The sequence below is a fragment of the Pezoporus occidentalis genome, unplaced genomic scaffold (genome assembly GCF_034315485.1).
Source record: "Pezoporus occidentalis ecotype Australia unplaced genomic scaffold, CSIRO_AGI_Poc_V1 ctg7, whole genome shotgun sequence".
In the NCBI taxonomy this organism is placed as follows: domain Eukaryota; kingdom Metazoa; phylum Chordata; class Aves; order Psittaciformes; family Psittacidae; genus Pezoporus; species Pezoporus occidentalis.
In genome coordinates this window covers 4046037-4069541 of record NW_026916052.1, presented here as the reverse complement: position 1 = coordinate 4069541, position 23505 = coordinate 4046037, and the positions used below count along the sequence as shown (strand labels likewise).

General features: G+C 36.4%; 1 protein-coding gene across 26 annotated transcripts in view; it reads left to right on the top strand.

Moving 5' to 3' along the window:
- AFDN (afadin, adherens junction formation factor) overlaps positions 1-23505 on the top strand; it is a 113991-nt gene that overhangs the window by 34127 nt on the left and 56359 nt on the right. For 14 of the 26 annotated variants that reach the window (XM_062641813.1, XM_062641815.1, XM_062641827.1 and 11 more), the window contains 12 exons: positions 118-313; positions 1868-1983; positions 3555-3718; positions 4983-5143; positions 6145-6302; positions 11871-11982; positions 12427-12594; positions 13603-13647; positions 17761-17855; positions 18574-18836; positions 20195-20264; positions 22358-22476. In XM_062641813.1, coding sequence (XP_062497797.1) covers positions 118-313; positions 1868-1983; positions 3555-3718; positions 4983-5143; positions 6145-6302; positions 11871-11982; positions 12427-12594; positions 13603-13647; positions 17761-17855; positions 18574-18836; positions 20195-20264; positions 22358-22476 — 1667 coding nt within the window. Of the gene's footprint in view, positions 1-117; positions 314-1867; positions 1984-3554; positions 3719-4982; positions 5144-6144; positions 6303-11870; positions 11983-12426; positions 12595-13602; positions 13648-17760; positions 17856-18573; positions 18837-20194; positions 20265-22357; positions 22477-23505 lie in introns of those variants that run through there. The other 12 variants (XM_062641818.1, XM_062641814.1, XM_062641823.1 and 9 more) reach the window with 3 other exon arrangements.

The window sequence follows — 23505 nt, the reverse complement described above, 5'->3', positions numbered from 1 at the left end:
GTGGTATTTGAATATCTCATATTTTCATTAAATATTTATAACTAATAAATTACTGGAGGACTCTGAACGCTATTACTGTTAGCCAGCACTCAGATTTGTATTTTTATTTCTTTACAGGATCTAGAGTTTCATGGAGTAATGAGATTCTACTTTCAAGACAAAGCAGCTGGAAATTTTGCAACAAAATGTATCCGTGTGTCTAGTACTGCCACAACTCAAGATGTGATAGAAACTCTCGCAGAGAAGTTTCGACCGGACATGCGAATGTTGTCGTCCCCTAAATACTCGCTTTACGAGGTGCACGTCAGCGGAGGTTAGTATTGAGTCATGAAGCCTTGCCTGCATCCACACCACTTTCCTGCCCACCCCAGCCAAAGTATGTTTACCATCAGCTTCTGAACCATATAAGTTGGGTCTTTTTTTTTTTTTTTTGTAGCTGTTCCTAAATATATTGCTACTAAGTGTTATGTGGGGAGAGGTGTTTAGAAATGTAAGTACTCGTATCAGGCCTGCAGTTTATGTAAGTTTTGATTATGTTCTATTAAATGCTGTACTTGACATCCTGTTAATTTGTTGCTAGAATTGATATTTTTAGCACTAGTAGGTAAGGGCTAAATTTATAATGGGTTAATAGGAGTGTCAATTTGAGAACATCCTCAGTTCTTTGGTGTTCCTGCACTTTCCTTCTGGGGAAAGTTCAACACAGTATTATTTGAAGACACTGTGTTTCTTAAACAGATCCTTTCATGTTAACTGTGAACAACATAGATATCTAAACCTGCTAGCATTTGTCTTCCCCCAGTAGTAGAAAGATTCTAGTTGGAAGGTGGTAGTGGTGGAGACAGGAGTAGGAGAAACTAGCATATTGTTTGCACTTTTTTTTTGTACTTTGGAAGCTTAGACAAGTGGTTTAACTCCCTTGAATTTTGCTTTTGAAAGACTGAAAATTATTTAATTTGAGATAGCGAATGGAAATTTATTGGCATATGCGTCACTTTCCAGTCTGTGAATGATGACTTGATGCAAACAAATTGCATGGTATTAGGAAAAAGTGCATGTGTCATCACTAATTTAAGCAATTAATAGTATGTGGTTATTCTGTTTAGGTTTCCTTAAAAATCTGGTAGCACCATACCAGTAGTCAAAATGAAATGTTTCCCTTTGCATACCAAGTTCCTGATGTTTAAAATGTGGCTTATAAGGGAGGTGCCTCATCCAATAGGAGTGTTTCTCATTAAATAAAATGTAACTGCAAAGATGACATTGTCTTCCTATGTTTATGTAGTGTCACCTACCTACTTCTAGAAGGGAGATAAATAGCAGCATTTGTTTAATTTTTTAAAACATTCTCAGATTTTTTCATATACTTAAAATATGTATAGTGCACTAAATGAAATATTGTCTAGTAGATGTATGAAATGAAGAAAAAAGCCGTTATGTGGTCTGGTTTATTTTTGTGTAGTCTTTCCTGAATAGCAATTCTTGGGCCACAGTCAGGCTGGTTAAATTTAAAATAAGGAAAACAAGAATTTGGAAGTCTCATGAAGTTATAAAGTCTGAAACATTATAACTGTAGATGTAATTTCTCCTTCTGAGTGATCATCTTATATTCCCATATTTAGTTCTGACAAAGGAGGTTTGCAAGACAATTTTATGTGGACCTTCAGCTTATGTAGCTAGAGGGAATATACATAGGCTGGTTGCTGGAAAGGGATCATGCATTTCTACCTCCCTAGACTTTCTGTCCCTGTACTTGAGGGAAACATCAGCTGATGTGCACTGTTAGCAAGCCTTCTGCTTTTTAAGACCTGTAACTTGTTTCTCAATATCTTTGCTTAGTAACTTACTGCTTGTCATTTTTTTGAAGAAGAAAGAAGATTAGATGTGGATGAGAAGCCTCTTGTTGTACAATTAAACTGGAACAAAGATGATCGAGAGGGAAGATTTGTTCTCAAGAATGAAAATGATACGCTTCCTCCAAAGGTGAGTATTCTTATGGAGTATGCTAGTGATAACAGTGGCTTTGAAGTGTGTGGGACTTGCTTATATAGCAAAACATAATTACTACTTTCCTAATTCCTGAGAATAACTGCTGCTGCTGACCTTTGATATCTGGAGCTAGTCTTCTGAAATACTTAAAATGCACCATCACAGCACAGCATTCAGATGGAACACATCAGCAATGCATCTTTCAAATGGCTTGTGATGTTTTGATCCATATAGCTGTCTAGAACTGGAGCATGTAAAACCCAGAGAATGTAGAGCTTGCTTTGTTCTAACATGAATTAAAACTCTCCTGAAATAGTATATGATGCCAAACACCTAGGGGGGCAATCCTGCCTCTTGCAGAGCCTTTAAAAGGGGGTGCAAGAGGGAGTTAAATAACTAAAAATTGTTACCTCCCTAGGTAACATGGTGTTTCTTAACAAAACTGCTGGGAGACTCTTCCCTTTGGGGGAGGTGTGTTTTGTTTTGTTTTGGGATTTTTTTCCTTCTGAGTGCAAAATGAGGTACATAACATGAGCCATACAAAAGTGTTTTGGTTTGGGGGTTTTATATGTTAATAATTGAAATATAAAATTAGATGAGACTTTGGCTTCTGGAGTCAGATAATTATATATATATATATATATATATATATATCTAACTCAGGAGTTTATATCTTTGGAAAATGTGCTGTTGTGTGGGCTATCTTCAGATAAATTTTTCCTCTTGGGCTGAGCACTAAATTCCTTTTGCTCTTGGAATTAGAACTTGTTAATTGTAAAGGTGTGTTGGGTATCGGGATATGAACTAGCTATTCTTACACTATATTTTTGGCTGCAGGATGCATCCATGTTAGAGGTGAGGAGAGAAAATTAATGATGTCTTCCACTACATCTACCAGACTTGCTATTCCTATTCATTGAATTAAGTAATCTTCAGTCTTTCTTCTGTGTTCTTTACTTCCTGATAGAAAAAAAAACAAACCCTACATCATCTTTCTCTCATCTTCTATCTTCAGAAGGCAAATGAGCCTAGAATTATAGTTATCTTTTGATGCAGGTGTGTGCAAGGAGCAGGAGTTGGAGAAGAAAACACTGGAAGGACAACTCAGAAAAAATAAACCATAGGGGAAATGTCCTCTCTAATGTTTTTCCTTCTGTAGTTTATTATCTGATGCTCCAGCATGGTTGTCTTGAAAACAGATGAAGTGCAGTGTTGTTTTGTGAAGTATTTTTGCTGGAGGCAGAAATTTGTTTGCAGCCTCAATTAATCTTTAAGGTGAAATAGTAAGCATTATTCAAGTACATTTCTGTTTTTTCTTTGCTTTCTTGCATACAAGATGCTTAATCAGTCCATACCTGCTTTGGAACTTGAAATTATTTTTGCCTTCTGTTTTATTCTGGAGAGTATTAGTCCCATCCCCGTGTAATGGAGTGTTGTTGCCTGAACTATTGTTTTTGTGTTGGTGATACTATGTCTTAATCAGACTTACCTGGAAAGTTACAACTGATACCAACATTTAATTGGACTAAGAATGATGGCAGCTGTATTAAACTCCTTTATTTCAGAAGGCTCAGAGCAATGGCCCTGAAAAACAAGAAAAAGAGGGAGTAATTCAGAATTTCAAACGAACTCTCTCAAAAAAAGAAAAAAAAGAAAAGAAGAGGCGTGAAAAGGAGGCGTTACGACAAGCATCAGATAAAGATGATAGGCTTCTTCATGGGGATGATATGTAAGTGTGTTAAATTTTGATCAGCTCATGTAACCTGCATCTTACTTTAAAGGATTCATCCTGTCTAACAAATAAGTTGTTTCTTTCAATAGTAGCTGATGTGGGTGCAATATCATACAAACCAAAATATGTGATGGCAATTTCTGTGGTTTGTATGCACATTTTGCCACAAGGTTTGTTTTTAAAGCATGAAATAAGCTTTTTCCCACCTATTTGTCCTTGGACAGAAATTGACATGCTTGATGACATGGACTTTCTGCACTATGTTTATTTTGAGCATTTACTCTAGAGTGGGTTTATTTCTGTGACTATGTTTGATTGCTTTGTCTTGTGCCAGAAAAATTAGTATATGTAGGTGTTTGCATTTGGCTTATCCCCTGACTCTCAGTTTGCTTTTCTCTGAGATGTATTTTGGTAGCCGGTTGTCCGAGTTCTTCAGCTCTTGCTCCCAAATCTGCCCTGTCTTATTGAGATGGGGCAGGACATACATTAGTCCTTGTACAGAAAACTGGAGTACAAGAGTCGGGCATGAGTAACTGTATTAAGAACTAGAAAGCTGAGAAAGATCTACTACATTAAGCTTAGTCTCTGTACCAGATTTTGTAGATTTCATATGTAATACACAGGGGGAGAGGGGGAATCATTAATGGTGTATTTTTAATACACCCAGAAAGTCAGTGATGATCGTAATTGAGAACAGATTTCTTAGAGATGAAAGAAATTAGTTAACTGGCTGACATGTTTTTCTTACCTGTAGTACTGCTCTGCATGGATATGTTTGTAGTCTGTTTCAGATGTCAGCATGACCTTTTCAGTATTCTGCGGTGTTACTTAGCTTGATCTTGATTTTTTTTTTTTTTTAAATTAAAATAAAATTGTATTTAAGTGCATTAGGAAAAGAAAAAGCATGAGCTGCAAGCACACGCTAACTGCTTCCACAGGATTTGCAGTATTGTAAATCAGAACAAAGTTAGGGGTACAGTATAAAGTTTCTTTAAGGCCTTTCCCCCACGCTCTTTAGGAGTCAAAACCTAGCAACCATCAATACTTAGAATGGTGGTTGTCTATTTCAGGTGAACAGGGTACATGAACAGTGGTAATCCTGGCAAAAGTAAAGTTCACGTAGAAACCAACTTACAATAATTGATTTCCTATGTGTATGAATTCTACTTGCCATTTATCTTTTATGAAATGATGAGGATATATGTATTTTAAGATGTTAATAATGATTTTTTTTTTCTGTTTGCTTAAACTAACTTGGCAGTGAGAATTCTCGCCTTGCAGCTGAGGTTTACAAAGATATGCCTGAGACCAGCTTCACTCGCACAATATCAAATCCTGAAGTGGTTATGAAACGGCGGCGACAACAAAAACTGGAGAAGAGAATGCAGGAATTTCGCAGTTCTGATGGCAGACCAGACTCAGGTACTCAGGTTTCTTCTGGTTAAGTTCTGAACAGTAAACTGTTTACTAAAAGAGTATTTTTAAGGCAAACAGCGTCTGTAGATTTGACTTCTGCTTTCTCCAGTGTTTTTTGTACTTCATGGCTGATTTAATCTGTGATGTAACTGAATGAAGGATTTGTAGATGTAGCATTCCACAGGAGTGTGTTCTGTGCTGAGTGCACGTCAAAGCTTTCAGTGATGAGCAAATTGATTTAAGAGAATATGCTAGAAATCTTGCTAACCGTGCTAAACTGGGAAAGAATGAAGGACAGAATTAGGCTTATTAAACTGACAAACTGTGGAAGTTTTGTGAAATAAATGTCATTCATTTTACTAAGAATAAGCTGAATGACCTGAATGTAAAAATGCAATCAGTAGCACAAATGCAGGATGGCAAGGCATGATTGTTCAGGTCTGCACAGAGGGTTCTGGTAGATCTTGTGGATATAGATGATCAAGTATTTCACGTTTTTGGGGGTGATGATACAAAACCAGTGCTTGTGTAAACATCAGTGTTAAATAAATGAAACAATATCAGTACTGATAAAACTTCCAATGATGCATTCTCTCTGTGTAGGGGTAATGAAGAGGGAGTTGCAGGTGTAGAAAACATCACCTGAGGGAAATCTTAAATGGGCTTTTTAAAGAGGGGAGAGGTTCTTGAAAGTCAGGGCAAACTTGCTGTCAGGTTGGGGAAAGGTCAGTTCTTCATCCAGTCATTGTGTCTGTTTCATTTTAACTTCAGGTAGCATAAAGAATGGTAAAGGACTAGAGAAAAGACTTGCTGGAGAAATTAGGAAAGCATTGGTGGAGATTTTTGCCAATGGCAAAGACATTATTTTAGGGATGTTATGTAACTTTTCTTGTATTAGTGGATTGACTAAATGATTTCTGAAGGGGTTTGTTCTTATGTTCTGCCATTTATTATATTTCTGTCTTTTTATTCTTTGGTAGCATTATTAATTAAATTTTGTTTCCAAGGTGGGACACTGAGAATTTATGCAGACAGTTTAAAACCAAATATACCGTACAAGACAATCCTGCTGTCCACTACGGATACTGCAGACTTTGCAGTTATTGAAGCACTGGAAAAATATGGTCTGGAGAAGGAAAATCCAAAGGATTATTGCATTGCTCGTGTAAGTGAAGTTACTGAGTCACAATCTTCTCGTGCTTCATACTTGATTTTTTTGTTTGTTAATTCTTTTATCATTTTTTCATTAAAAAAAAAAATAATTCAGTCTGACAGCCTCAGTTATCCTGAAGTGATTTGTCAGAGGTTTTGCTTTTAAAACCTAAATCTTCCAATATTGCAAAGTTATTACTTGCTACATGGATAAACATTAGGAACGAAAGCAACATATTTCTGAACTTGGTGCTGTGGTTTTATACCACGAAGTGTGCTTATGGTTCACAGATGTATAAACTAATAGTTAATCCTGCAGATACCTAAATTAGTGCTGTTTGTGCACAGAACTGTTCCCCTGAATTAAAAGCGAACAGACTAAAGTGCTGAGGCAAGCTCCGTTATAAAAGGTGTATGTTACATGCTGTTGCCTTATGCCTTTCAGTGGTAGCTTACCCTCATTACAGATCAGAAAAGATTAAACATTTAAGTGAAACTTACACCTGTTTTCAGAATTTAATTGGTTTAGAAGTTCTAAAGGAATTGTATGGAATTGCTGTTTTATTAGAGATACGGCTTTATTCAAGCAGTCCCATGGACAGTACTGACTAAAGGTTATAAACGTCTGTCCATATCTTCTGAAGAATAATAGTGAGACCTGAAAACATTTGATCCTTGTTTGAGTCCAGTCTTTGATTACATTACCAGTTATTTTTTGTTCAATGAAATTGGATGTATTACTCCTTAAAATGATGAAAGGTAAAAATCTTCGTCTCTCGTGATACTGTGCTCTCTTCATCTGCCCCTTCTCCAGTGCTTGAAATGACACTGGAAAACAGTAAAGAAGGTTATATTATGTTCTATTCCCACACGTTCTAGCTGCTCTAAGGGTGTGGATATATCTTTGGTCTTAAAGTTGCTTTCCAATTTGTGTTTTATGATATGTTTGAGTAACCTTAGTATCTAATTTCTCTGTGCTTACAGCCTCTAGTGGTAGAATCAGCTGGGAATTGTCATGTTGCTCTAATGTTCTGATTAGTAATAAGGGAACTGTACAGTAGTAGTGCTTTTGTACTTTTGTAACAGTGGACTGTTCTTAGTTTTTATTGTTTCAACAGTTTTGTCTTAGTTGTAGACATACTTTTAATGAAGTTCTGGACTTTTTATCCTTGTCTTCATTAACCCATAATTGGGGTCCCAACTGTGAAAGTTAATTTTACTTAACTTCAGAAAAAATGTTACATAGGTTTTTATTATAGAGAGGAAGAATTTTCTAAGTAATAGGGTTTTTTTCATGACACAGCATATTAAAATTGTTTTACTCTTGCTTGCAAAGTGTGTTTATGTGTAGTTTTAATTATGACAGTTATCTTCATATTGTGGGTTCTGTAATTGAAATTAACGATTCTCAGGCATTGATCTTATCAAACAGGCTGCTGAATTGGTATGCTTTTCTTTCTGCTGGTTGGAGAGAATTCTGGGTTACAGCAAAGACGTGACTGAATTTGGAAGATAGTTTTGTATCAGTATTTAGTTAGAGGGTATTATGATGTATTATGAAATATTTACATTTTATGGAATTTAGTGAACTGATTGCACACTTAACGAGGAAGCTATTGCAAGTCACTGTGGTTCTGGTGATTCTATCTTCTCTCCTGTGTTCTCTAATTTTGTGTGAGGATGTTTAATGTAGAAAATAGTCTGAGGAATGTTGCTTTGATCTTGAGAAAGATTAACAAAATCTTTGCTGTGAAGCAAATTGATTTAAATTAGTTTTCTGGAAAGCACTTCCAGAAAATACTTTGTCTTTTCTGAGTGGCACATCTTCTTAATGTAGTAAGCTTCTATACTGACATGAGTTGTATGCTTATGTTTACATTTGAAATACGTGGGTGATCTTCACAGGCTAATAGCAGATCTGTTTTATACCCTTAAGTGCAGAAGACATAACTCTTTTGCTTACCGTAAGCCATTGCAGTTGGTTGAAATCTACTTGGCCTTTCTCTTGCTTCTGCTGATAGAGAGCTTGGATTTTCAGTATGATAATCCTTCCTTTATTAATCAAGCTTAATATTTGTAACCTAACTTTTAAAATCCACTTTTATCAGATATTTTATGGAGTTGCTTTTCTTGCTCAAAACATTATGGTGTCCTAGCTTTAGCTTTATGTCTTTCATCACTGTTTGTCCTTTTTTGAAACTCACAAATACATTGCTAAATAGGTGTCATGGCCATTGGTACTCCTTTACACTGAAGTCTCATAGCTGTTCGTTACCCCTGGTGGGGCTTTTGCCTGTGTTCTTCTGGCACTTCACAATTTTCCACAGAAGACAGATTTGTTTTGCACGTGTTCCTATTTTCTTATTTGTTGGGTTTAAAACAGTGTTCAGTGGAGTGTGTAAGTTCAGTTTCCTACAGTTTGGGATTTTTAAATATTTTGTTCTCTTCGGGTGGCAGGTGAAGTGTCTTCAAATAAGACTTAAACAGTTGGCATTTACTTAACTGTTAAGATAGTTATATGACAAAACCTTTATAAGGTTGCGTAAGTTCCTCTAAGTTCACTCACTTTTGAAGTTTCAGCTGAAAGATGAGCACTGTAAGAATTTTTCTTAACACTTACCATTGACAACTGTAATGGTAAATGGCAGTTTCCTGTTAGTTGCTTGTATTCGTACCCTGGTTTGCAGTGTACCAGGCTGTACCTTTATGCCTACCTGTAAAACGCTTTTCTATATAATCAAGTAAATACAAGTTTGTTCCAATATATGTTTTGTTTGTTTCAGTTTGCTTGGCTTGGGTTTTCCTGAATAATAGGGAGTTCACTGCACATATCTCAAGTTGTCAAATTAATCAGACAGTCTTTCACGCAATCTGTACATATTCACTTAGGGCGTAAGACTTGATCACACAGCAAACTAGTTAACTCTTAAAAGTAGAGTTTTGATTGGACTTTTGATTAAGCATACTCTTACTCTTCACTTGAGAATAAGGCATAAAGAACCTTTTGTAATGTCAAGCAAAACCATACAATTCATAACAGTTAGTTTTGGGTGTGTTTGCTTAAGAAAGAAAGATTACAGACATGAGATTTTAAATATTTTTTGTAGCAAGTTCAATTTTTTGGTTGTTTTGGATTTTTTGATTTGGTTTGGTTTGTTTGGTTGGTTTTTTTTCTTTTGGGTTCCCCTCCCCCCCCTTTTTCTTCCCCAAGGGCATGTGCAGAGCCTGTATTCCCAATCTGTAAGGGATATTGAGGGTTTGTTCATTTGAAGGAGTCAATATATTAAAACATAAAATGAATCTAAGTTTTTCATTTAGAAAAAAAACACAAAACACTAAAATGATGGAATAGCTTATTGAAGACATGTTATAGCATGGTTTTTTGTGTGTGTGTGTGTGTGTGTGTGTAATTCTTGTGTGTTTGTGTAACTTTTGTATGGGTCAGTCTGATAACTTGATCTGTAGTTAATACTGACCACAGGAGGGTTAAGTATTTGAGTATTATCTTCTCTTGTTTATCCCAGCAAACGCCTTGAAAGTTAGGTCCTGAGTTGCTGTGGACTTAATTTAAATTTCTTAGGTTGTATTTTGTGCATGTTTCATTGCATTTTTAGCTGAATAAAGATTGGAATGACTTTATAAGTATATGCTAATTAGTGCAATTATGAGGAAGCAGAGTATGTTCTTCTGAATCATCTGTTATGCATTTGTTTCAGTTGGTAGACTGAAGAGACTTCAAGTCTCTTCCAGGACTTGTGATCCTAAGCCGGTTTTACCAATATCCATTTCCTGTGTTGTCGCAGAAATCAGTAAAGTGTGTGTTCCTGGCCTCAGCAGTCTGCATGGATTTAAATTCATGAAAGGATATTTTGCTGCATCTTCTATTTCTCAACATTAAAGCAATTTTCTACCTATGAGCCAAAACCCAATCATAATATAAACTTGTTCCCATGCTTTAAGTTTATTCTAAAATGTAGGAAATTCAGCTTTGTGGGTGAAACTGAGACAGCATTTGCCTGAAACAGATGTTTTCAAGAACGACTTTTTCACAGCTAGAACCCTCTTCGCCTGCAGGAGCTCACATGTGGTGGTTTGTGTCTTTCCACAGGTTAGGTCACACACTTTTTAAAGTGAGGTATGGCTGAGTTACCAGCTTGTGCCTCCTGAGAGTCAGGGAGGAATGCAACTGTCTGAGAAGGACAAGGGGCTGCCCTTGAGACCAGTACCCAAGTACAGATGCTCATCCAAGTTCCAAGGCAAAAGTAGTAACAGGGTCAAGTAGTAGCACTGCATGTATTTCATCTGTCCTTTTACTTCACTGTGTTTGGCTTTTCTTTGTTTTGCTCCCCAGTCCAGTGTTGATCAGCCCTGGTACACATACATAGCATGTAGTTCTTGTGTAGCAACTGGTTGCCTTCTGTCACTAGGGTTTTGGAATTTAAAAATCGTTGCTTTTTGAGTAAGGCTTGAAACACTGTTACTTTAATTAGCTAGTCAAAATTATCCTGTAGGTATAATTGATTTTAAAATTGGAGACACAAAATAGAAAAGAGTGGTTTGGCAAGATTAGATTTGAGTATAGATGTGTTTCTGTTTCCCTTTGGCTTATACATTTTAATGTTTTCCTTATTTTATAATATCTTGTCTACTTGAAAATCTAATTACAGGTAATTTAATTAGTCCTATGTTTAGCCAGGGTTTGCATAGAAAATGTTTTAGGGAAAGGCAAATGACTCTCTTACATACTTTAGATCTTACATGTACTTGTTTCCTTGCTTGGGAGAAGATGAAAGGATGTTTGAGGTGGATCTGTGAGAACTTGATTAAGACTAAAATGGGTGTGGAAAGGAGGTGATAAATAAGAGTGGAAAGTCTCTTGAGTGTGCTGCAGCACAGAAGGGTGCAGTAGCCAGCAGTGCATCACTCCAGAAGGTGCTACCTGGGTCATAGTTCCGAGATGGGAATAATTTTGAGTAGCTTGTTTAAAATAGAGCTGTCTGTGAATTTAAGTAGTATCGTTGGGTTCACAAATGCGGTATAAAAAAAAACAAACTATTTTATTATTTTAGTCACCTTTGAAAGATCTGTCTTTAACTTGGAAGATACTCATGCAGTGTAATACTGGCTATCATCGTTTTTCATGCTTGATCACCGTGGGGAGCAGTAATGCAAATGTGCATGAAATCACAGGTTATGTCTCCTTTAGAGTCAGAACTCATGAACCAAGGTTTCTCCCTGCCACTGTTTTGTCAGGATATATCTGTAAAAGGTATGAGCAGTCTGTATTTCTGTTCCAAAAGTATACTTGGTTTTGGTTCTTTAGACAACTTGTCTATGTTACATGTAACTTGCTTTCCTTCCCTTTTTAAATATATCTGGTGTTCTGGGAAGTGTGATTTAATTGTGGCAAGAGAGATGGTTGGAAAAACTCTTTGAAGGCAAAATGCTTTTCAAGTAACTCAATCCTTTTACTTTATCTTTTGTTATAAGCAAGCAAACAGAAAAAAATCAGAAGTTCTATCAGTTCTCTGTTCTAATTGTCTACTAACAGCTCTAAAAACTGGTAATGGTTCTTTTCTAGGTCACGCTTCCTCCTGGTGCTCAGCACTGTGATGATAAAGGTGCTAAAGAAACTATTCTTGATGATGATGAGTGTCCCCTGCAGATATTCAGGGAGTGGCCTAGTGATAAAGGTAAGTATAAAAATCTTTAAGAGTTTTTTGTGCCGTGGGTGTTGTAAGCCTTGGTGTGGAACCCCTGTAAAGTAAGAAATGGGAATGTAAGAATCATAGAATAGTTAGGGTTGGAAAGAGTTTAAAGTGTTTTGTTTTCAGGCACTTGTAATACTAGGTGTTTTTAGAGTTATTTACTGTTTGATTCAGCACAGTTTATAGTACTACATCTTTAATCAATAGAAGAGTTTTACATTTTATCCTAAAGTTTTTAAATTACATATTGTGGAGGAGTCTGCTACTAATCTTTTCATTAGTTTTAACTTAAAAATAACTACATAAAGAAATGTCAGGAACTTAGTAAGCCGAAAGTAATCCTGTGGAACATTCATAAATTAGTAAATGTTTGATGTGTGCTTGTTCACTGATAGTGAGATTCAAAGGATGTATAATACTGTGTTTCAGGAATACTAGTCTTTCAGTTGAAAAGGCGGCCTCCTGATTATATCCCAAAGAAATCCAAGAAAATAACTGACGGAAAGCCATTAAAGGGGAAGGAAAGAGTTGACGGGTCTGGCTATGGCTCTTGCCTTCCTCCTGAGAAACTACCATACCTGGTAGAATTAAGCCCAGGTAAGAATTCTAGTTATCTAATAATCTAAAATACATTATTAGATAGGTATTTAGATTTTCAAAGATAAAACTTTCACTGGAAGACCAAGAAAGGATGATAAAACACATGCGACTTCTATTCTGAAACATGAAGACAATAGAAATGAAAAGTTTTGGATATGGACTTCTAGTTGTGGTGATTTATTTATTTGCAGCTCTTTTTCCTATTAAGTGTAACTTGAGTACACTCAGGTACCCTAAGAGGTGATTTACAATTTGAAGTCTGGTTGTTCACCATTTGGGAAACCAGGCTGGAAGTTAGAGCTGAAAACTTTTGTTCAGAACTGCAACAAAAAAGGGAAAAGGTTAAAAATCCAAGTCGTGTGGTGTGTTTAGTTCGTGTTTGGTTGGGTTTTTTTCCTTGTTTGTTTTTTTTTAGTTGTTTTGTTTTTTAGCCAGATGAAATTAGTACTACGCAGAATGTATTATTAAATGTATTTTATACTGTGTTCTATATGCTGAGGTTTGATTTGCATAGTGGTACTTTGGGTTCTTCTAATAGTGCTTTTGATTTCTTTTCTTGTGCTCTAAACTCTTCATGGAGCCTAGTCGCTTTAGTATTAAAATGTTGTGCTTGAACAGTGGAACAAGACATCCATTAACTGGGAGAGGAAAAACAATCTGAAATGCCACAGGTGGCAACACTGTGTACTAGGCCTTTGCCATGGTGCCCATGGGACTGACCTATTGTTCATGTTTTTCTTCTAACAGCTTGTTGTCGCTTTTCTAAACAATAGGGATTGTTTCATTCAGTAGCTTGGTAGTACTGATGTCTTTATATTCTGTGCAGTTTCTAAAGTTGAAAGAGTTTAATACACTTCATCCTTATAAATTGAGTAAGTGTTGTCTGGCTACAGTTTCACCCTTTCCTGTCTTTTCTTTTCCTGCCCTCTTCCGCATGTTCTGCATGGTATCTGTCCTGCTGGTGCTGCCTTCACCTGGGTCCTCTGCATGTGTTTCTAACCCCAGGGAGAAGGAATCACTTTGCCTACTACAACTATCACGCTTACGAAGGTAACCCTTTATTTAATACTGTTCTCTCATTGGTCACTAAAAACATCACTGGCTGTAAGTCTTCTGATTCTTTTTGACAAATGAAAGGCTGTCTTGCTTGTCTTACTATTTTTCAAGGGATTACTTCTGTGAAGTAGTTATTTGACTTGTCAGCTGCCAGTTAATTATTCAGTCTGTGAACAACTATCAAATAGATGATACCATCCAGAAAGTTCAACCTTCCAGCTAAAGGTTAACGGCTAAATTTCATAGGGCGGCTTACAGGCAGTGTTGTAGAAAGAAAAACGTTCTTTGATCCATCTACTTGCTGAATTCATTGTTCTAAAGTGAATTGGGTAAATAGTATGGAACTGTGCTTTGCAGTGCTTTACCATGTGGATTCAGAGGATGAAATCAATGACTTTTATGTGAAATAGTGTTTGGACCACTGGTGAAGTGACCTCACTTTCTGCTGTTTTGTGTTTCATAGCATCCTCTGCTATTTTTACTGCCTGATTTGTGGTGTTGTGTAACATTTATGGTGTGTGTCAAAGAGTTTAGCCATGCTAGGCAGTACAGTTTCACTCCGTTTTATCTGTAGTATTTGAAAATGATAATGTAATTATGGATTTTGATACTCCTTGGAGCTTGATCAGTAAGCAGGTATGTCCTGGTGTGGCTAAATAGACAAGAGTACAAAGCCACTTTATCATGAAATGTCTATCAAAATACTTTTTTTTTTCTCTTTTTTTTTTTTTTTTTTTTTGGGGGGGGGGGGGGGTGGCATCTGTTTTCTCATTTTTTTTCCAGACTACTATAACGGTACTAGACCCATCTGATGGTGTTACTCACCCTTTTCATGGCTATAGAGTACAGTACTGGGGTTTAAAGAACTCTGTTCAAACTTACGCCTCCAGTGATCAACTCTTTGGTGAATTCAACTTCCATTTCATTAATATCATTATTCCAGAGAGCAGAACTGATAAGCATAGAGGAGCTCTGCAAGAGCACCTGACCATTGAGTAGAAAGCTTGAAATTTGGTTGCATCTCACTGGGGGGAAGAAAAAATTACTCTCTTAAATCTTTGTCTCAGAATGTGTAAAAGAGGTCTTAGTACGATAGAGTCCAGTTTGTCTCTTTGGAACAATGCATTTTGGCATATTTGTATTTAGAAATAACTTTGTAGAAGTGTCCTTCTGTCAAAACATTGGCTGTTTATGTTCTTGCAGAAGAACCTGGCAGATTTCAATTTCAATTTCATGTCCTGAGCAATTGCACAAATTCAGTAAGTTTGCTACTGGAAGTTTGTCCTGTTCTTCTGCTTCTCCACAACTGACATTGCTGGTTGTGGACTGGTTGGAGCTTTATGGACTGAAGATCAAATTCTGCACAGTGTGGTAGAGGATGCACTTCAGTGGCTTGTGGCTGCAAATGTGGTAGTCAGCAATTGTCTCTGACTTCCAAGTCCTGTAAATGAACCAATAAATAGAGATGAATCTGATAGTAGCAGAAATAGACTGAATAGATTGAAGCGTATTATGATGGCACTTGAACGGCTGGCACTATCGATGTTATCTGTGAATATGACTGCTGATGAGTTCAGGGATGTTACTATCTTCAGGCTGAGAAAAATGACAAAAAGACATTTTTTTTTAGGATATGAGCTCTGAGATTTATTTACAAGCCTGAAGTAAAAATTACAAAGCATTACATAAATAAATTCAAAAAAGGAGGCAAAACCTTAAGGCTTTTTTTCTCCCTGCTTCTTCACAAAAAAAAAAAAAGCAATACTGAACTGTAGAATTGACAGCAATGGAAGATGCTGAAAACATGCAGGTACAAAACCTTGCAAAGAATTGCAGGAGGTTGAAGAAGCTTAAAAGTCTTGGGCAGGGCTGTTTCCCTGGCCAACTTTCTGAGAACAGAACTGCGGTGTGGTATGTGGTAACACTTCTTACACTTTCATGTGAAGGATCTTTGTCATCTGAAACATGTTTACTATTGGCTGTTTCAGCTGGAAGTGCGCATCTTGTCTGAAATTTAGTAGTGAATTATCTTCTGAATTTGTCATCATATTTCAAATCTGCTCAACCAGTCTCTTAAACTTCCTACTGTTTAAACTATTAGCACTCAGGAATTTGTGCAGGAAATCTGCTGTTCCTCAAGTGTGGATTTGAATGATTTTTAAGTCAATAGGTGCAGTCCCTTATATGGATGTTTTTGTTCAACTTTGAGGCTTGCTTTCTGTGGTCTGATCTTCATTTGGTTTAGTCTGGTTTTAAGTCTGTACTATTTCCCAGCATTGCTTCAAGCACCGGGCTAACAAAATCAATTGAAATTGCCATCTCCAAAGTGGTGCAGTGCTTACCTTTTAGTGGTGAAGTAGTGCGTTTAAAATACATATCCGTGAAGAGAGGCCTGTCTTTTTTTTTTTTTTTTTTGTATTAATCAAAAAATCTACATTTGTATTAGGAATTACTGGGTTGATGTGCTTAGAGTGACTGTTCAATTCTGTTCACTACATAGTTTGGTGGTTTTGTTGGTTGGGTGTTTTTTTGTTTGATTGTTTTTGTTTTTTTTTTAAATAACACTGCTGTTTGAAGCATGAATGTTGACTTGTAACTGCATAAACCCAGACACAGGTTCTATTTGTGTTGCATCCTTAGCTTAAAACGGCCTTCTTGGACTGTCATGGTGTGGGGAGCTAGGGAATTTGTCATGGGTATGGCAAAACTTGTGTCCCGGTGTAGTGAGTTATGGGGAATGCATTCCAAACAGCATTTAGGTGAGCTTACAGCTGTTGAAAAACAGGAAATATAAGAGTGTACTGCAGCATAATGCAACCTTCCTTCCCTCCTGCATCCCTCCCTCCCCTAAAACAAAAAGGCTTTTCATCTTTTTTAGAATTTGTAGTAATTCTCTTCAAGATACCTTTTTACTGTAGAAATGGGCTTTTAATGATGGATGATTACATGTGTGCTCCAAGTAACTTTCAGCTTAAATTTTTCTCATTTTCCTTGGCGGGGGGGGGGGGGGGGGGGAGTGTTTAGTGCTGTGGTTTAAACTGTTTACTTGTTACACTGGACACTCCAGAGAAACAGGGCAGTCTTGATTTGCCTCAGCAGAAACATTGTGTTACTAAAATACGTTTCTTGTGTGAAAGCATGACACGCATTTATACTAAGGATGTATGGTGGTGTGACATAAATGTTGAACTCAGGAATGAAATCCGTAAGTTCTCTTAAATGAGCATTTGGAAAACATATTTTACCGTCTATTCTACAGAATACTTCAAAAATATGTAGAACTGTCTTTTTTTGTTTTTCGTTTTAAAATGTCAAAAATTAAATGGGGAGGGGGGAAGTGTGTTTAACGTGGAGTGAAATTACTGGACTGTAAAGACTGCTCTCTAATCAGTGTCTAAAGGGATTAGGAGAAGGTGCTGTAAGAAATCAAAAACAAAAGCCCTAGATAACTGTCTCTGACTTTTATGTCACTGACTTCTGAAATTCCAGTAATTTTGCCTGTTGAATATAAGAGTCCCTGCCCCCGAACTAGATCTTATATTTTTTGGGTGCCAGTTTTAACAAACTGGGATGTGCATAGGAGGAGGAAATGTCTGACTTTGGGATTCATAAGTAAATAAATGAAGGAGCTACTCTAGGTTTTCATGTATAAATTGTGGGGAGACATAATAACAATTGAGAGAATTTGGGGGTAAGCAGCCAAATGAATGTCTACATTTGGTGACATTGAAGATGCAGCTGTATAATTTCTGATTAACATTGTAAGTATGAAAAACTGCATACAGTCTAAGTTGCTGAAGATACTCCTATTAGCATTGCTTTTTTATAGTACAGTGATACTAGCTGTATGTCTCTATAGAGTCAAGTATTGAGATTTAATAAAAGGCTATCCCCGTGCCTGCAAAATGTTCATAGGACTGAATGCTCTTGTGTTGAATGCTTTTTCTGTGATGGGTGGCGCGCAACTAAGTTCCTAACAAATCTCGAAAGAATGTCACTCAGTTAATTTTGGTGAACATTGCTATTCTGAACTAAATTGCAACAACATAGAAATTTTGTGCATTTGAAATTTAACTTGCAAATTAATTTTTTTCACTTGCTGTACAGATGGCTCTGACTCCAGAGATAAGCCAAAGCTCTATCGTCTACAGTTAAGTGTCACTGAAGTTGGAACTGAAAAATTTGATGAAAATTCCATTCAGGTATGGAAAAAAGCAGGCTCAGATGACAGAACTTATCCACTCTTTGGTCAGTTATGTGTAAATGTAGTAACTGGGTAAGTAAAATATTCTGTAGATACCCTACAAAGCTAGAAGGGTTAAATATTGCTGCAGTTTCATGTTAATGGTCATAACTCTGACTTTATTTCCTCTCTTGTGATCTTAGAGGAAAGTAAAGGTTTCATTACTTAAAATGGGGTTTTCTTTTCTTTGACCAGACGGTGGGTCCACTGGTACTTACCAGTGTTATTGTGACTGCTTAATGGCTTCCAGCCCCTTTGAGCGAGGCTGGATTTTGTAAATGTATTAAACGAGCATGGCTGCATGAAGTTCATGCCAGAGAGTCTCTTATAGCACCCTGGGTCCCCATCAGTGCAGGTGGCTGACTTCAAATACTTGCATTGTGAGATTCTACATCAAAACAGCAAGTGGAAGAAAACAGTTCTGAACAGCATATGACCAAAAAAGGGAAAACCTTTTCATTAAGGGATTTCTGCTGCATGTTTTAGTTGTGTGTTTTATTATCTCTGTTGCAAGGAAAATTGGAGTGAAACTCAACTAATTTTAGTACCACTCACCTGTGTTAAATTCATAAGCAAGTGAAGTTACTAGTCTGTAAAAATGGTAAACTGCTCATTTTGTTTTAATTTCTGCTGCTGTATAATTTAGCTTATTCTATGTTAATTAATTCTATTCCCAGTTATTTGGTCCAGGAATTCAGCCTCATCACTGTGACCTCACTAATATGGATGGGGTTGTCACTGTAACTCCAAGAAGCATTGATGCTGAAACCTATGTGGAAGGTCAGCGTATTTCAGAAACCACTATGCTGCAAAGTGGAATGAAGGTTCAGTTTGGGTCATCTCATGTATTTAAGTTTGTGGATCCCACTCAAGACCATATTATTTCTAAAAGACCTATTGATGCAAGTCTTATGGTCAAAGGTCCTAGACACAAAACTGGGTAAGTAAACTGGGAGCTCTCGAAAAAATAATGAGGGTATTATAAATGTCCTGTGTCTAGAGTATGACTTCAAATGAGTTCTGAGTAGCTTCTTGAAGTGTTAAATATATAACTATTTTAATACTTGAGCTCCACCTTGTGACTTTTTCTAGGATTAGCAAGAGTCTTTCTCATTGTGAAATATTCAGACAAGTTTTCCTGATGCTCACTTCTGTGTTAAAAACAGTGGAACACCTTATTTTAATAAATTTCAGAGTTCATCCAATCTCCAGGGAAAGTAAAGAAGTCACTGAATGTTTTCAGAGAGCCTGGTTCTTGTTTTTTTTTGTCAGATAGTAACTTTTAAAAATTCCCCCAGAAGGATTTGGAAATCAAGCAGCATAGTCACGAACTGAGACAGTCAGGATAGGGACTTAGATGTCTCAATATAGCAACAACTTTTTGCAGTGTGATTACTGTTTTTCAAAGACCAGCAGTCCCAGAGTCCATCCTGTTGTTTCTCTGTATATTCACATTATTGATAGGTGCGTAATAAAAACACTGGTTATAGGTTTAGTGACTTGCAGGGGCTCAGGTATTCTATTCAGTGGCCATAGAAATTCACAGGAGAAACAATTTTAGTTAGTAAGACCTAGTATAGGTGTATGTTTTAACTATTATTTTTTCTCAAGTTCATTTTAATGTGGAAGTACGCTGCGTCCTTGTTGTAGGACCAGTCTGCTGGAAGGCCTCCAGGAATTCAGCTGTCCTGTAATATTTCTCCTTAAATCTTGAGTTCACTCTACATCAAGCTTGCAGATCAATAAACAAATGATCTCTCAGGTTTATGTAGTCAACTGCAAAGCACGGTACTACTGCAGAACTTTACACCTGGACAGCAAAATCACTGGCAAAGGGTTACTGCAGTTTGAAAAATCAAATATTTTTCAAACTCTTTAAAATAAGCAGATAATAAAATTTATTGCTATGATTTATGAATTATTTACATTATCAAGAAGGTATGTTTGGTACTGAAGGATTGGGCAAAAAACTGTAGCGAGTTTGTTACAAGGGAACATAATACCTTGAACATATTTTTATGTGGTTTTATCTTTATATCGTTTATGTGTATTTCTATTTTCTCATTTAACTGGGAAAAAAGTTATCAAGAATCTGTTTCTCCAAAGAAAATTACCTGTATAGATATCTGTAGGTGTTTTTATATCCTGAATCGATACAGTGTTTTAAAAAGTATTAACTGGACTTATGGTATACCTCTTGAATTTTAATTTACTGGTTTTAGCTACTCTGTTCCTTATTTGTTAAATGTTTAATGATGTAGTTTCCAAGACTTACTTGAAATGTTATCTTGCTTGTAGAGCTGTTCAGGAAACCACATTTGATCTGGAGGGAGATGTTCACAGTGGAACAGCATTACCAGCAAGCAAGGTATTGTATTATGACTAAATTAGCAGTAAATAACGAAAGATCATGTGTAAGGTCAAAATTAAAACATCAGTAGCATTTGGTGAAGTGCAGCTGGTTCATCCTTCTCCCCAGCCATTTCCTGCTGTGGGTGGGCTTTGGTATCATGTGTGTTGTCTTCCCTCCCCACAGAACTGTTCTGTTTAGGCATTTGGCATGTGTTCCATGCCAATAATACTAATTTTTTTTTAGAAAGGGAAATTTCTCCAGCCTGGGATTGTTTCTCCCCAAGCTGACCTTTAGAAGGCAGGTTTCATGCAGGTAGACATTCATGTTAGAAATGGTATAAGTCATACATCATTATTTCCTATATGTAGCCTATGACTGTCATCTGCAGTAGGGTAAATAAATGTTTTATATAAAATTTTAAAGGGCGTTTGATTTTAATTTAACTAGGCTTTTAAAATTTAATGAATGTGACTTTTTTGACTTCAGTACAGCTTCTGTGTACACGCTGACTAAAATTCTGACTGCAGAGACTGTTTAAACTCTTTATGAGGTGATAATCTTTTCTTGCTTTCTTTCTGCATTGTCTTTCTGTTAATAATTTCTGTGCCAGAGTTACATATTCTAAAAGCAGAGTAAAATGACACCCTGGTTAATCCCTTTCTTGGTGCTTTGGTCACATGCCTCAGATGAAATGAGAGAATGAATTATTTCAACAACATGAAATATAGTAGTCCTCCCAGAAAGTTATTTCTTTTTATGTTTTATTACTACTATTATCAAATTGAAGTACTTGTAAAGAAATTTTGTGATACTGGAATGGCAGTGTAGGTATTAATAATACTTTGATAGCTTCTGAATATGTTAGTCTTGTTTTTTTTTCTTGCCACAGACTTCAGTTTCAGTTTTTCTCCTTTCTTGTAGCTTTGTTTGTGACAGTGCTTTATTTTATCCTCATTGCACTCTTTACCTCAGATAGGTATTTATTTAGTGACATTATGGCAAAAAAAACACCCAAGGAACACTGCAAACTTAAAATGCTTCAAAATTGCTGAGAGGTGGAGTTTGTGACATTGTTATATAGCATAGCTCATAGTCCTTTCAGACTCATGAGAAAAATACTTCTAGTGGACTTAGGAAAGCTTGAGAAACTTCTTTTTTATTTGTTTTTTTTTTGTTATTTGAGAATGTACATTACATCTTGTTAAATTGTTGGTTGAATCACTTGTTTTCTGACGGTTGCTCTTAAGAGTTTGCTGCTTCTATGTGGTAAAGGGGTAACAATAGCTTTGTTCAAACTCTTGCTTTGAAATGCATTTTTTGGTAGGTTTTCTTGTGTCAAAGCAAATTATTTAGTCCTAAAAATTTCTTGGGAAATGTGGTAATGCTTTATTTTACTAATGGTTTGTTTTCAACTGTTACACTGAAAAATAATTGCTATATATTTTGCTGCTTAAAGCAGCATGTTTTTTCCTTTCCCGGTAGGGTTTGATGTAATTGGAAGTGATAAATTTAAAGCTTCTTACTAAGGAGCTTGTGACACTGAAAGAAAACAACTCATGGAATTGTACATTAAAAATGGCATTGTTTGAATTGCCACTTCTTGCCCTGGAAAATTATGTACTGTCTAGCAGCTCAGCCTTTCCTTAAGAGCAGGATAAATGGTGGCATGGATTAGAAATGTAAGTGCTTGGAAACTATTGCAGAGGCAGAGTAGGGGAGCATAGCCAGTTTTAATTGTGTTAATATATTTCACTTTGTCTCTTAGCTAAAGTTTTCATTAATAATTCATTCTTACTTTTTATTGATAACCACACAACTTTTAAATAAATAAGTTTTACAGTTTCATTATCTGTTCTTGCAGTGCATTAACAAATAGCTGCTTCTCACTGACCACTGTCATCTTTTGACTTTCAAGTGTACTCTTCAAAATTCTTCATTGTGGTAAAAACACCTGCTGAGCTGCTTGGGTTCTGTGCTGTACTCTTCTGTTTTGTTTTCTCATCTCTTTTAAAGCCTGAAATTGACACTTCATTTTAATACTGCCAGGCACAAATACTGGCTAATCCAATGTTTGCATGCTAAGCACCTGTCCTGCTGTTTTGAATTAGAGCACCAGCAGGCTTGATGGTGACAGGACATCATCAGCATCCAGCACAGCCGAACGAGGAATGGTGAAGCCGATGGTTAGAATAGAACAGCAGCAAGATTACCGCAGACAGGAAAGCAGGTAGGAAATGTGTAACCCATTACTTCTCATAATGGAAAAAAACAGGTACATTTTTCTGATAGATAAAGTGGTATGTGAAAATAGTTTAAACTCTGATTTTCCTAATGGAAGATGAGATTTCCTTTCAGGTCATAGAATCATAGCATGATTTGGGTTGGAAGGGACCTTAATGATCATCTAGTTCCAACCCCCCTGCCACAGTCAAGGACAGCTTCTACTAGGGAAGGCTGCTCAAGGCTCTGTCCAAGCTGGCCTTGAACACTGCCAGCGATGAGGCAGCCACAGCTTCTCTGGGCAACCTCTATCAGCGCCTCATCACTTTAATAGTGAATAATTTATTTCTTATATCTAATATAAATTTATTGTTTGGAGTTTAAAGCAGTTACCCTTGCCCTGTCACTACATACCCTTGTAAACATGTCCTGTCACTACCCACCTTCCCTCCAAATAAAACCTAGGATTAACAACTAAAGCAAAAAAACTTCAGAATATTAAAAAAAATAATTATTTTCCTTCAATATTCTATTATTTGTAGTTCTCTTTTTGTAAAGCCAAGCTGATAGTCATGTCACAATGATTTGTAGTTAGGAATGTCATATGAAATAACTTTAATAATGTTGGTGGCAAGATGATGTGGTTTACTCAGGAGAGGAAAAAGGTCATTCCCATTTCTACGGTAGTCTTGTTGGCAAGTCATGTGAGCAAGAATTTCAGCTACCTCTGAATGCTTGTAATACCTCTGAATGTTACGTAATTTATAAATGCATGTAATACTTCTTGATTTTTGCATTTATGATGTAGTGCCTGTGATTAGGTAGATAAATGGTATCCCATTTTGCTCATAAGCCCTTTTATGAAGTACAGAACAACATTTTTTGTGTCTTGCATATTCACTTGGTTCCAAAGTTATAGTGAAAAACACCGACTTCCAGTCATGTGCCATTTTCTTGCTATTCAGTGTCTGTGTATTCATAATACCATGTTCAGTTTCAACTTGCTCCTATCCAAAAGATCTCAATTCCTTGTTAG